The following is a 12,286-nucleotide window of genomic DNA, read 5'->3' on the forward strand; positions in this document are numbered from 1 at the left end:
GAAGGAGTCAGATAAGCTGATGTCTAACACTTACTTTCTAAGCTTACCAAAAAAAAACCTCTCAATAACAACAAATCAAATAACCTGATTTAAAAATGGGCAAAGGACTTGAATAGACATTTCTCCAAAGATGAAATCATATACACATGATCTTTGGAGAAGTCATACACACATGAAAAACTGCTCAGTATCACTAAGCATCAGAAAAATACAAATCAAAACCACAGTGCAGTGTCACCTCACACCCATTAGGATGACTACCATCAAAAAACCAGAACGTGGGGCGCCTGGGTGGCTCAGTTGGTTAAGCGACTGCCTTCGGCTCGGGTCATGATCCTGGAGTCCCGGGATCGAGTCCCGCATCGGGTTCCCTGCTCAGCAGGGGGTCTGCTTCTCCCTCTGACCCTCTTCCCTCTCGTGCTCTCTGTCTCTCATTCTCTCTCTCTCAAATAAATAAATAAAATCTTTAAAAAAAAAAATTAAAAAAAAACAGCAAAAAAAACCAGAACGTAAGTGTTGATGAGAATGTTGAGACATTGGAACCTTTGTGCACTCTTGGTGGGATTGTGAAGTGGTTCAACTGCTATGGAAAGCAGCATGGTTGTTCCTCAAAAAGTTAAAAATAGAACTAGCACATGATGCAGCATTCCCACTTCTGGGTATATATCTGAAAGAATTGAGTGTAGGATCTTGAAGAGATATTTGCACTCCCGTGATCACTGAAGAACAATTTACAATAGCCAAGAGGTGGAAGCAACTCTCATGTATATCAGCAGATGAATGGATAAACAAAATGTACATACAGTGGAATATTACTCAGCCTTAAACAGGGAGGAAATCCTGGCACATGGTACAGCATGGATGAACCTTGAGGACATTATACTAAGTGGAATTAACCAGTCACAAAAAGATAGATACTGTGTGATTCCACTTATATGAGCTATCTAAAGTGGTTAAATTCACAGAAACAGAAAGTAGAACAGTGGATACCAGGGGCTGAGGGAAGGGAGTAGTGGGGAATTGTTCTTCAATAGGTATAGAGTGTCAGTTTTGCAAGATGAAGAAGGTCTGGAGATCTGTTGTACAACAATGTGAAATACTTAATGCTAATGAACTATACACTTAAAAATGGTTAGGATGGGGGGCGCCTGGGTGGCTCAGTTGGTTAAGCGACTGCCTTCGGCTCAGGTCATGATCCTGGAGTCCCGGGATCGAGTCCCACATCGGGCTCCCTGCTCAGCGGGGAGTCTGCTTCTCCCTCTGACCCGCTTCCCTCTCATGCTCTCTGTCTCTCATTCTCGCTCTCAAATAAATAAATAAAATCTTAAAAAAAAAAATGGTTAGGATGGTAAATTTTAAGTTATGTGCTTTTTTACCACAATTAAAAAATTTTTAATATCTGCTTTTGTATTGTTAAAGAATAAACCTTCAAGTTATTCCTTTATTAAAATGTTAATAACTGAATATGTAATATTATCCTATTCTGGTGGCCATTCAGGCAGTCCTAAAGAACTTAAGATAGGGAAGAAACTTGTGAAGCTGAGAAAAATATTATTTTTAAATTCTCTTTTTGCCTGTTATCTGGAAAAGCCTGCCATTATTTATTTTAGTGATGTGACAACTAACGCACTAACAAAAAAGCAGTGTTTTATATGGCACAGGATGGAAACAATCCTCACAGCTCCCTGAGATCTTTCTGTTGTTGTTTTGTAGGTTCAGAGCTTCATGAGAGGATGGTTGTGTCGAAGGAAATGGAAGACTATTGTGCAGGATTACATTTGTTCTCCTCATGCTGAAAGTATGAGGAAGAGAAACCAGATTGTGTTCACCATGGTTGAAGCCGAGTCGGAGTACGTTCACCAGCTCTATATCCTGGTCAATGGCTTCCTCCGGCCCCTGAGGATGGCAGCCAGTTCCAAGAAGCCTCCCATCAGCCACGATGATGTCAGCAGCATTTTCCTCAACAGGTTTGTCTTGGCATAAATTAAAGAGTCATGTGAAAAATGCGTATCTATTTCTTAAAAGAATTTTTACTTTACTCTTAAAAGAATAGGTATCATAAATTCACCTTTACGAATGTGTGATATTGAAAATAAGAACACTGTCATTTGTGTTTCATTATTTGTCCAAATTTACATGTCTTTATCTTGCATCATGGCATCTAGTTTTCTGTTTTTTTTCCTCTATTTGACATATGTTTTCTTATCATTGTGTGGGCATGTATGTGTTGGGAAAGATAACCTCCTTCACAAACTGAGGGAAATGGAGTGAGTAATGGGTCTTTACATGTAATTTATACAGATGTATTTTAGAACGAACAATAACTAACAGAGTGCCTGAGAATCTGTAGCATATTTATTTTCCTCAATAAATATATATAGTGTTCTTCCTGATGAGGATTCGTCAGTGAGCAAAGCAGAAATCCTTGCCTTCATGGTACTTAAATTTTGATGTGGGAAAAGAGACAACGAATAGTGAATAAGTGAAATATGTAGTATATTATGTGGTGATGAGTGTTGTGGAAAAAGTCAAGGTGGGGAGAGGAGAAGGGAAAAATGGGGGTGCCTGGGTGTTTTATGTAAAATTTAGTAATTTATTTTTGAATACATAATACATTTACGTTGTTCAAAATTCAAAACAACACGAAAATACCAAATAACTCTTGCTTTGTCTCTGCCCACCCCATTTCCCCCATTTTCTGTATTTAACCATTTTCACTAGTTTCTTATATATCTTTCTAGTGTTTCTTGATGTAGATCCAATCAAATATGAATATAGTGTTATTTTCCCCCTTCTTACACAAAAGACAATGAACTTTAATATGTACTTGCCTTTTTCACTTTTTTTAATTATGTTGTTAGTCACCATACAGTACTTCATTAGTTTTTGATGTAGTGATCCATGATTCATTATTTGTGTATAACACCCAGTGCTCATTGCAATATGTGCCTTTTTCATTTAACAGTATATTCTAGACATCTTCTGATATTGACATCTAAAGAGCATTCTATTTTTTTAAAAATCACTACATTGTTTTACATTATGTGAATGTGCCATAGTTTTTCTCTAGCCAGCCTTTGGAAAGGCCTCAAAGATAAGTTGATATTTGAATAAAGAACTTTATCAGTTAGGGCTGTAGGATGAAAACCAGCAGAACGGGTTGTCCTGGAAACCAAGGCAAGAGAGAACGAACTATGTCAAAAAAGTCAATTAAATGATAATTGAGAACTGACCGTGGGTTTAACACAGAGCTTATTGGTAACTTTGATGAGGGGCCAAAGCCTCATTGGAGGGGACTTAGGAGAGAATGGGGGGAAGGATAATAATTGGAGAGAGTTGGTATCAAAAACTCAGTGTTGCTATAGAGAGGAGCCCATAAACGAGATGCCACCTGGAGGTAAATGTAAAAGTATAAAAAAGTCTGTGTGTGTTTTAAGATGGGATAAAAATTACACTGATAACAAGGGGGAATGATGTAGGTAGAGAGGGGGAAATTGCTGGAGCAATAAACTTGCATAGACAAAAGTGGCTAGAACATGGTGTTCAAGTCAAGCTGGGAGCATAGAGAGGGAGGGAACAGTGCCTTGACACATATGTTATTAGGAAGCAAGGACAAGTGGTGACAGTGCTGATAGAAGGAAAGTGTTGGGGTTAGATAAGAGAAGAAAGGTGTAAAATAATGTAGTATAATTGTTAGGCAGCTGGAAGAGCCTATATTACTCTATTAAGCTGGTGGTCATGCCTTTGCAGTGAGACTAGTCAGGATGGTTGTGTTTTTCTTTAGCCACTTTCAGCTGCATGGGAGCAGGTGCAGAGTAGATGGATGGTTGGCTTATTGCTGTTGCGTGAGGCTAATATGATGAAATGAGAAATGAATAGGGGAGTTGAAGGTATATGCAAAGAAGAGATTATAACAATGAGCCATGGAATCTAAACTGTGTGGAGAGGGAAATGATGGTGTGAGGGGGTTGTGATAACAGGATCATGGCTTACGGTCCTGGTGATGTGAAAGGATTTTTAGAGTCAGAATTCTAAAGGAAGTGAATTGAAAGATAAGGAGGTGGTCAGAGAATAGTTTGCTTGAAACTGAGATAGGAAAGGGATGTAGTTACTGACAATGACAAGGTCTAAAGTATAGTCAAGGGAGTGTTGAGGTCAATGAAGGGTAAGATCCCTAGAGGAGAGGAGTTCAAAGGCCCTAGACGCCAGGATATTGCAGTGTTGTTTTTTGTGCATATTAGAGTTGCCCAGAATTACGACAGGAGTAATGCTGGAGAGAGGACTGCCAGCGAGCTGGAAACTTGGAGCTCAGAACTCAAAGCATTAAAAGAGTGGCTGGGGAGAGTTTTGCTCCAAGATGGTGATGTCGGAAGACCCTAAACTCACCTCCTCAATGGAACACAACAAATTACACCTATTAATAGAACAGTTCTTCTTGAAGAAGAACTGAGGGCTTGACTGAACAGTTTCTGCACAACCAAAGATAGAGAGAAGGGCAAGAGAATAGCAAGAGAGAGGAAGACATGGTAACAAAGGGACTCAACCCTTGATGCTGCAAACAGCAGTGGGACTGGATAGTACTGAGGGGCCAGGAACAGATTCCTCTGTCCTTGGGTACAGAATAAAAGCCACAGTTTAAAAGAGCAACTGGCATATAAAAAAGAGACAACACCAGAAATTTGCCAAGTGGTGGAAGAGCCACGTGGGTGCTCTCCAAGTCAGAGGGACTGGAGAATGACACAGTCTATGTTCCCGTCCCCCCTTTTTGTTTGTTTTTATAAAAACCTGGAAAAGTAACATATTAGTTTTGTTAGTTAATATGTTCACACACCTACATGTTTGGCTGTATACTCCTTTAAGGAAGTAACGTAAGTGTCCATCAATAGACCAATGGATAATAATAATACACACACACACACACACACACACACTAGAATATTACACAGCCATAAAAAGGGATGAGATTGTTCCATTTGAAACAACGTGGATGGACCTGGAGGGTGTTATAGTAAGTGACATAAGTCAGACTAAGAAAGAAAATACCATATGGTTCCACTCAAAAGTGGGATCTAAAATTAAATAAATAAGTAAGCAAAAAGGCGAAATTTGACCTATAAATGCAGAGAACAAACTGATGGTTGCCAGAGGAGAGGTGGGTGAGTTGCTGGGCAAAATGGGGGAAAGGGAGGAGGAGATACAGCCTTCCAGTTATGGGATGAGTAAGTCATGGGAATAAAAAGCAAAGCATAAGGAGTACAGTCAGTTGTATTGTAATAGTGATAGAACGGGACAGATGGTAGTGAGCATAGTACAATGTATAAACTTGTCAAATCACTAATTGCACACTTAAAAGTAATGTAATATTGTGTATCAACCGTAGTAAAAAAATTTTTTTGAAGAAAAAGACCAAAAATTTTTGCAATATATTTTAATTCGGCTTTTTAAAGAATTAGGCTTTTTTGCATTTATCTTATCTTATTTTATTTTATTTTATTATTGAAGTATATTTGACATGCAGTGTTATATTAGTTTCAGATGTACAAGGTAGTGATTCAACAATTCTCTACATTACTCAGTGTTCAACAGGATATGTGTACTCTTAATTCCCTTTATTTTACCCATCCCCGAGCCTGCATTTAAGTTATTGCCAAATATGAGATAAAGGTTATTTTCCCTGGGTATTTATAAAGTGAAAACACTGTAAGGAAGATTTTAGGGACTAAATCATAGATCACAATTAAAATGCATTTAAATATTTAAAAAGGCACAGCTGGGGGTTTATAGATGACTGCAAAAAGAGTGGTTGATGGATGGTTACTTGTTTGTTTTTTTAACGATTTATTTATTTATTTGAGAGGGGAGGGGCAGAGGGAGAAGGAGAGAGAGAATGTCAAGCAGACTCCACACTGAGCGCAGAGCCCATCTTGGGGCTTGATCTCAAGACCCTGAGATCACGACCTGAGCCGAAACCCAGAGTCAGACGCTTAACTGATGAGCCACCAGGTGCCCCTGGATGGAAACTTGTTAACAGGGGATTAGAAGCTTGACTTCTCTTTGTGAGGTGGGAGGGAGATCTCCCCACATTAGATGGCAGTGGCCACATTCAAGTGTGTGGGACATCGCCAGGGACCTAAGGGAGGGCTTCTGCTCCTCAGGCTGCGCAGCTCGCATTTTGGCAATGCGTCAGCCAAGAACGTCATTCCAATGGTTCTGAGGACAACGGAAAGGATGGTAAACTGCACTCTGCACCGCATTGGTCTTCGGTCACCTCTGGGGATTTGTTTCCGTTGGATTGCCTGATCTGCAATGCGGAAGGCCAGGCTTGTCATATTGTTTAAATTCGGAGTCAGGATGTGCTGTGCCTCTTCTTGGAAGGCAAGGCTGTAACCTCTTCACACAGCAGTTGATTACGATACCTAGTCCTTAATGGAGATTTGAAGAGGTATGTTTTGATTTTTTGATTTTATTTATTTTTAAGATTTATGTTTTTATTTTTATTTTTTGCTTTTTAAAAAAGTTTTATTTTAATTCCAGTTAACATACTGAGGAGGTATGTTTTTAAAGCTGAGGCTTATAGGGTGTTGTCATTGCTGTTGTTTAACTGGATTCCTTTCCTTGCCTTGCCTAAGTGGGAGGTACAAGCTTCCAGTTATGGCGGGTCAATTTTTTTGAATTTCTTTTTTTTTTTAAGATTTTTAAATTTATTTATGAGAGTGAGCAAGTGGGGGGACGCAAAGGGTGAGGGACAAGCAGACTCTGTGAGCGTGGAGCCCGATGAAGGGCTCATTCTCACGACCCTGAGATCATGACCTGAGCTGAAACCAAGTCTGATGCTCAACCCACTGAGCCACACAGACGCCCGATGTTTTTGAATTTCAACAGAGTTTATACTTAAAAAAAAATAACCTCCCTATCTACGTGCAAGATTGTTTCGTCTGTTTTCTAACCATCAAGGTATCAAATATGAAAGTAGATATATCAGTTATATACATTTTCAATGTAGGAAAGAAAAGCCTCTCTGTGAGCAGAGGGAGTTCACTACTTACAGAAGTCTTTGGAAGAGCTGGAGGAGTAACGTCAGGGAGCTGCCCCCGGAGCTTTGAGTTCAAGGGCACAGCACCACAGACATGCTTCAGTGGTTAGCACAGTACGACCACCACCATTGCCGTCATATTTGCCTCTCAGGTCCGGGAAGCTGTTGCCTAGAAACTAGGACGGTGAAGCTGGGTGCTGGAATGGCCCCTAAAACACACACATCTCCATGACTGATTTTCAGCAACAGGAAGATCGCCTCTACTCCTGTCTTCCGTGTCTTACCAAGTGCATCCGTCGGCGCAACTGGTAGAACTGAACTCACATCCAGAACCGCATTGCCAAGGGAGGCTGGGGAGCGTAGCTTTAGCTCTCCATCCCGTCCACCTAGAAGGAGGACGGGATGGAGGTTGAAAGACTAATACACAATATGCACCAAACTAGATTTGGTTGAAATCCTTGCACAGCAAACACCGCTTGGTTAACATTTCTGTAAAAGAAAAACAAATTATCCTCTTCAAGCAGTGTGTTTTTTGTTTCAGGGACCATTTGGGAAAAGTTCAGGATTTCCCATTGATGTTTATGTAGTGGAATTTGACTTCAGCAAACCAGAGTATCTCACTTACATGAATGATTCTATATTTAATTGTGTCGATGTGTTAGTTCAGAAAAGGCTTTAGAGGTTCATGCCAGTGGGTGAATTGTAATGAGGAGAAAGCAAAAGTTGCTTTGGTAACTACTCTTCTTGAACCTTTTAGAAATTTGGACCTCTAACAATGCATAGTTCTTATTTTAGTAACTCCATGTAGGCTTCGTCCTTTTCAGAGGATTCTTTCACATTTCTGTCTTGGGAGTCTTAGGAGTGATTACAATAGAGTTCTGCCAAACCTTTGCTATGGACTTTTTCCCCTCTCTCCTGTCAAAACTCATTTTGATTAAAGAGAGTCCTTTCCCTGAGTTATCATGTAAAATCAAATCTAAGAGAAAAAGGATCACAACTAATTTTTTGATTATCAGTTGAAGTGCTACATTCTAAGTAGAAAGATGTTTCTATTATAAATTGATAAAGAGAGTTATATGACAGTGATTTGGGACTTACTCTCTTCCAGTATTTGAAGCTTAGCTCAGAATTTTTTTTGAATTTTTAAGATTGTCTGGAAGGGGGATGCCTGGGTGGCTCAGTCGGTTAAGCATCTGCCTTTGGCTCAAGTCATGGGGATGGAGCCCTGCATCAGGCTCCCTGCTCAGAGGGGAGCCTGCTTTTCCTCTCTCACTCCCCCTGCTCGTGCTCTCTCTCTCTCTGACAAATAAATAAATAAAATCTTAAAAAAAAAAGATTGGAAGGCACATTGCTTTGTGAGGGCTAGTGCAATCCATGTTATTATTGGGTATATAGTTTGTCTCCCCTGGGAGACATGTATATCATGTATTTATTAAGACTTTAAGGACTCAGTGGGCTTCTTTAACAAATAGACACTTTACAATGACTGGATTATATTATTTTTCCATTTTTTTTTTTATAGTGAAACGATCATGTTTCTTCATGAAATATTTCACCAAGGACTGAAGGCAAGGATAGCAAACTGGCCTACTCTAATTTTAGGTAAGTGCATGCTTTAGAGGTAAAAGATTTTCTCTTAATATGGCTACAATTAACGTAAAGTAACTTCAACATCATTGAGCCCACATTGTCTGAGTTTCCCCATTGACCTGTGAGCTTCCTTGGGTACTGGGCTTATTTTTCATTGCCCTTCCAGCCCTTTCCCCTGGCCTGTCACGGTGCATCTGGGGCTAGAGTTGTGCCCCACCCACAGGTTCATTCTACCAGATCTATCAGTCATTTAGGCATCTGAAGTGGGGGGCCCCGGGCACGTGTGACCCCGGTGCTGGGAGCCCCTCTCGGCCAGTCCCATGGAGTGAACAGAGCCTCTCATCCCTTGAGAATTTACCAAGCACAGAGAGAAACTGCCATGTTTACTTCTTTTTTCCAGCTGATCTGTTCGATATTTTGCTCCCCATGTTGAACATTTATCAAGAATTTGTGCGTAATCACCAGTACAGCCTCCAAGTGCTTGCCAACTGTAAGCAAAACAGAGATTTTGACAAACTCTTGAAACAGTATGAAGCCAACCCTGCCTGTGAGGGGAGGATGCTGGAAACGTTCCTGACCTATCCAATGTTTCAGGTAAGTCATCTGGGACACATCTCATAAGTCAGTGATTGCAGTCTGGTGGTGCTGGTACCTCGGGTGACCAGAGCAAGGTGTGCAAGGATGCCCTGTGGGGGATTATGGCACAAGTGCGTTGTCTGTCGTCTTGAGCTTGACCCTGAGATAAACAAATATATGCCATCCATTTTCTCTCTGTGTAGTATAGGGAAGAAAAGCGGGCATCATTTTTTTGTTGTTGTTGTTTTTTTAAACCAGGCATTTTTGGAGCAATTAAATCAGGAAGGATTTTTTTGCAAAGTAGCACAATTTTCTCTTTACAGAAAGATTCCACACAGACTTCTTCCATGGAGTGTCCTCCTCCAGCATGTTTAAAAATATTATCAGGTTTACAGAAATAGGATGCTGTGCAAAAGTTCCAGTATATGCTGGTTGCATAAAAGGCTTCTGCGGGGTGGAGTGGCTGCTGGGAAAGTCTTTGTTTCCTGCCCATCCTCCCCGCCCTGTTACAATTGCTTTTGAAGCTCGTCTTGAGCTGGTCTGGAGCTCTGGGGAGCAAAAGGAGGACGTACTGGGTCACAGAGGCTGTGGAGACATAAGGGTCTGGAGGCTCTGGCTGGACCTGGGGACTCTTGGCCCCTAGTTGGGTTGCTGCCTTGAGGCTGGGGCTTGTCCTTAGGTTTACTTTTTGGCATTAGAGCACCCTGAGGGATCGAGCACACTTGTGTTCTTGCCTGTAGCTAGGGCTTTACCGTGAAGAGTCCTTGAGTGAGGACAGCAGAGGCCAAAATGTGGATTGAATCTCCTGTTCTTTTGAAAAGTGTAGATTCTGTTCTTTTGGACAGGCATTGAGTGTTCTCATTGTGGAATTTATGGGGCTTCTGGCCAGGCCTCCAGATTGTCATGTGGTAAACCAATTCTCCTAATCATGTGTTAGGGCTTCTGCGGAGAGCTTTGCCCCCCTGAACAGGCATCACTGACCCCAGCTGATCATTTTGTAGCCTCCGAAAGAAATGTTGCTCTGGTTCATAATTGTTTATCCTAAAGTTTGTCAATTCTGCTTGAAATCCTGGAAGTCACCGTAGAGGTTTAGTAAGATTTTTAAAAACCAAAAGGATGCATTTGAAATGACTTAAATATAGTGAAACTTTATAATGTTATTGTGTTCTCTCATGGAACTGAGTTGTTTAAACTCTTTGCCTCTCTGAGGAAATATTTTGCAAGAAAAACTTCAAAGCAAAAAAAAAAAGTTTGCTTTTTTTTTAACCTTATAAAAATTATAATTTAAGCTTTTATTTATAGTGAAACAAACTTTATATAGTGCAATGCTCTGAGATTCTGTTTGAACCTTTGGCAGTTACCTCCGGGTTAGGACTAAATACCCGAAATTGTGTCTTTTTGGCAACTTCATTTCAGGTGAATTTTCAAAGGTAGAGTGGTGAAAGGCACATGGAACATTCAGGGAGGTACTTAGCTCCCTTTCTGACAGCCCACTGATGTCTTCCCAAGGCCTATTTGATTTCCCCTTGGTCTCATTCAGTGTTTTAAAATGCCACAACTGCACTTGCATGTTAGGGGAGGTGTCCAAACACAGTAGAATGTAGGGCCTTGGAAAGCCCTTCGGATCACCTTACAAATGCTGAGATACTCTCCTACCACCTGCCCTCCTTTGCCCTGGAGTATAAGCCCCAGTCAGAATGACTTGGCATTTTGATTGACTCCAAGGAATTCCCATAATGTCAGGAAAGGACAGTTGGACTGAGAATCTTTAGGAGACCTGGATGTCTTGCTCACTCTTCAGTTGTCCCATTGAGGAAAATAATTGAACTAATCTAAATCTCGGTTTCTTACTCTTAAAATTGAGGCACCTGAGCTCTAGTCATCTCCCAGAGCTCTAGCTATCTGAATCTGTGATCCTAGGGGGACTACACCGGTTCTGGAAGTCACTATGTGGCAGTGCAAGGAGCCTGGTGTTTGTCCAAGAATCCTTATCCCAAGACTGTGGTGGCCCCAAACCCTAGAATTTAGCTGAAGGGTCAGATGTTGAGGTTCTCTGGCTTCTTCCAGACCAGGGTAACCAAAGGCACTGGTTATGAGAGCCATTGTTCTGGGAGAAACCTCAAACTTGAAGATAATTTAGCCAGCGTTGGTCCAAACTGCAAGAAATGTGCAAGTTGAAAGAACATGGAATTGTGCTATTTATTTATTTGCTTCCCTATAACTATTTTGAACAGACCAAGAGGGGAAGCCCCATCAGAATTTGCTACCTAAGAGCCTCATTCTCCTTGGGTGTCTCTCCTCTGCCTTGTTCGCTTGGTGTCTCTTCTTCCTGCCTTCTCCCTAGGAGTGACCCTATGGGACACTTGGGGGAGAATTGCCCTTTCTGGAAGCTTGAAGGTTTTTTTCTTCCTAGGTTCGTTCTGTCCTTCTTGTTCCCTTTGGGTTCTTTCACAAATGCGGGGAAATAGTCATGGAAGCGTTGGCTCCCTCGGAGGGTCTAACTGTCGCTATTTCCCTTTGCACGCTGTGTACCTCGGCACCTCCTTGCTCTAGTGGAGGCTGGACCTTGGGCCGAGGTGGAGGCACCACACCTCTTTTGCTATAAGGCAGCGGTAGAAGATGTGACCCTAGTTCATGCCACCAAGGGACCTCTGGCCAGACTTTTTCTTGAGTCTAGACATGGGGGCGGAGGTTGGTGTGGGCACAGGGGAGAGGCGATTGGCAGCCTTTAGCCTGTGTATGTGTAGAAGAGAAAAGTGTGATATTCTTCCTTTTTCTGGGCCCTTCATCAAGTCCATTGTTGCTGTTAATGTCCTATGGTGAGCTATGGAAACATGGGGGAATTGTAGAATTTGGATGATGCAGTAAATTTATCCTCAATTGAACTATCAGACCAGTAAGTCCAAGTGTTGCCAAGAAAAAAATTTGTTATGGAAAATAATGTAGTCATTAACATAATTTTTCATTAGCAAAGGCAGTGGCTTGAAGGGTACCGTTTAAATTGGCTTCAGCTGCTCATAAGTCCATAGGTAGGCCACTCATGAGATCTGCCCCTGACAAGAACAGTGGTGTGAGATGTTCTCCAGA

The 12,286-nt window shown here is 41.3% G+C and overlaps 1 protein-coding gene across 3 annotated transcripts in view; it reads left to right on the plus strand.

The window, feature by feature from the left end:
* Positions 1-12,286, plus strand: part of RASGRF2 (Ras protein specific guanine nucleotide releasing factor 2) — a 238,355-nt gene that overhangs the window by 88,957 nt on the left and 137,112 nt on the right. For all 3 annotated transcript variants that reach the window (XM_064596309.1, XM_064596310.1, XM_064596311.1), the window contains exons 5-7: positions 1,714-1,967; positions 8,556-8,635; positions 9,024-9,217. In XM_064596309.1, coding sequence (XP_064452379.1) covers positions 1,714-1,967; positions 8,556-8,635; positions 9,024-9,217 — 528 coding nt within the window. The remainder of the gene's footprint in view (positions 1-1,713; positions 1,968-8,555; positions 8,636-9,023; positions 9,218-12,286) is intronic.

Source organism: Mirounga angustirostris, unplaced genomic scaffold, assembly GCF_029215605.1.
Source record: "Mirounga angustirostris isolate CCGP_5_RB_7025 unplaced genomic scaffold, mMirAng1.0.hap1 SCAF_7, whole genome shotgun sequence".
Lineage (NCBI taxonomy): Eukaryota > Metazoa > Chordata > Mammalia > Carnivora > Phocidae > Mirounga > Mirounga angustirostris.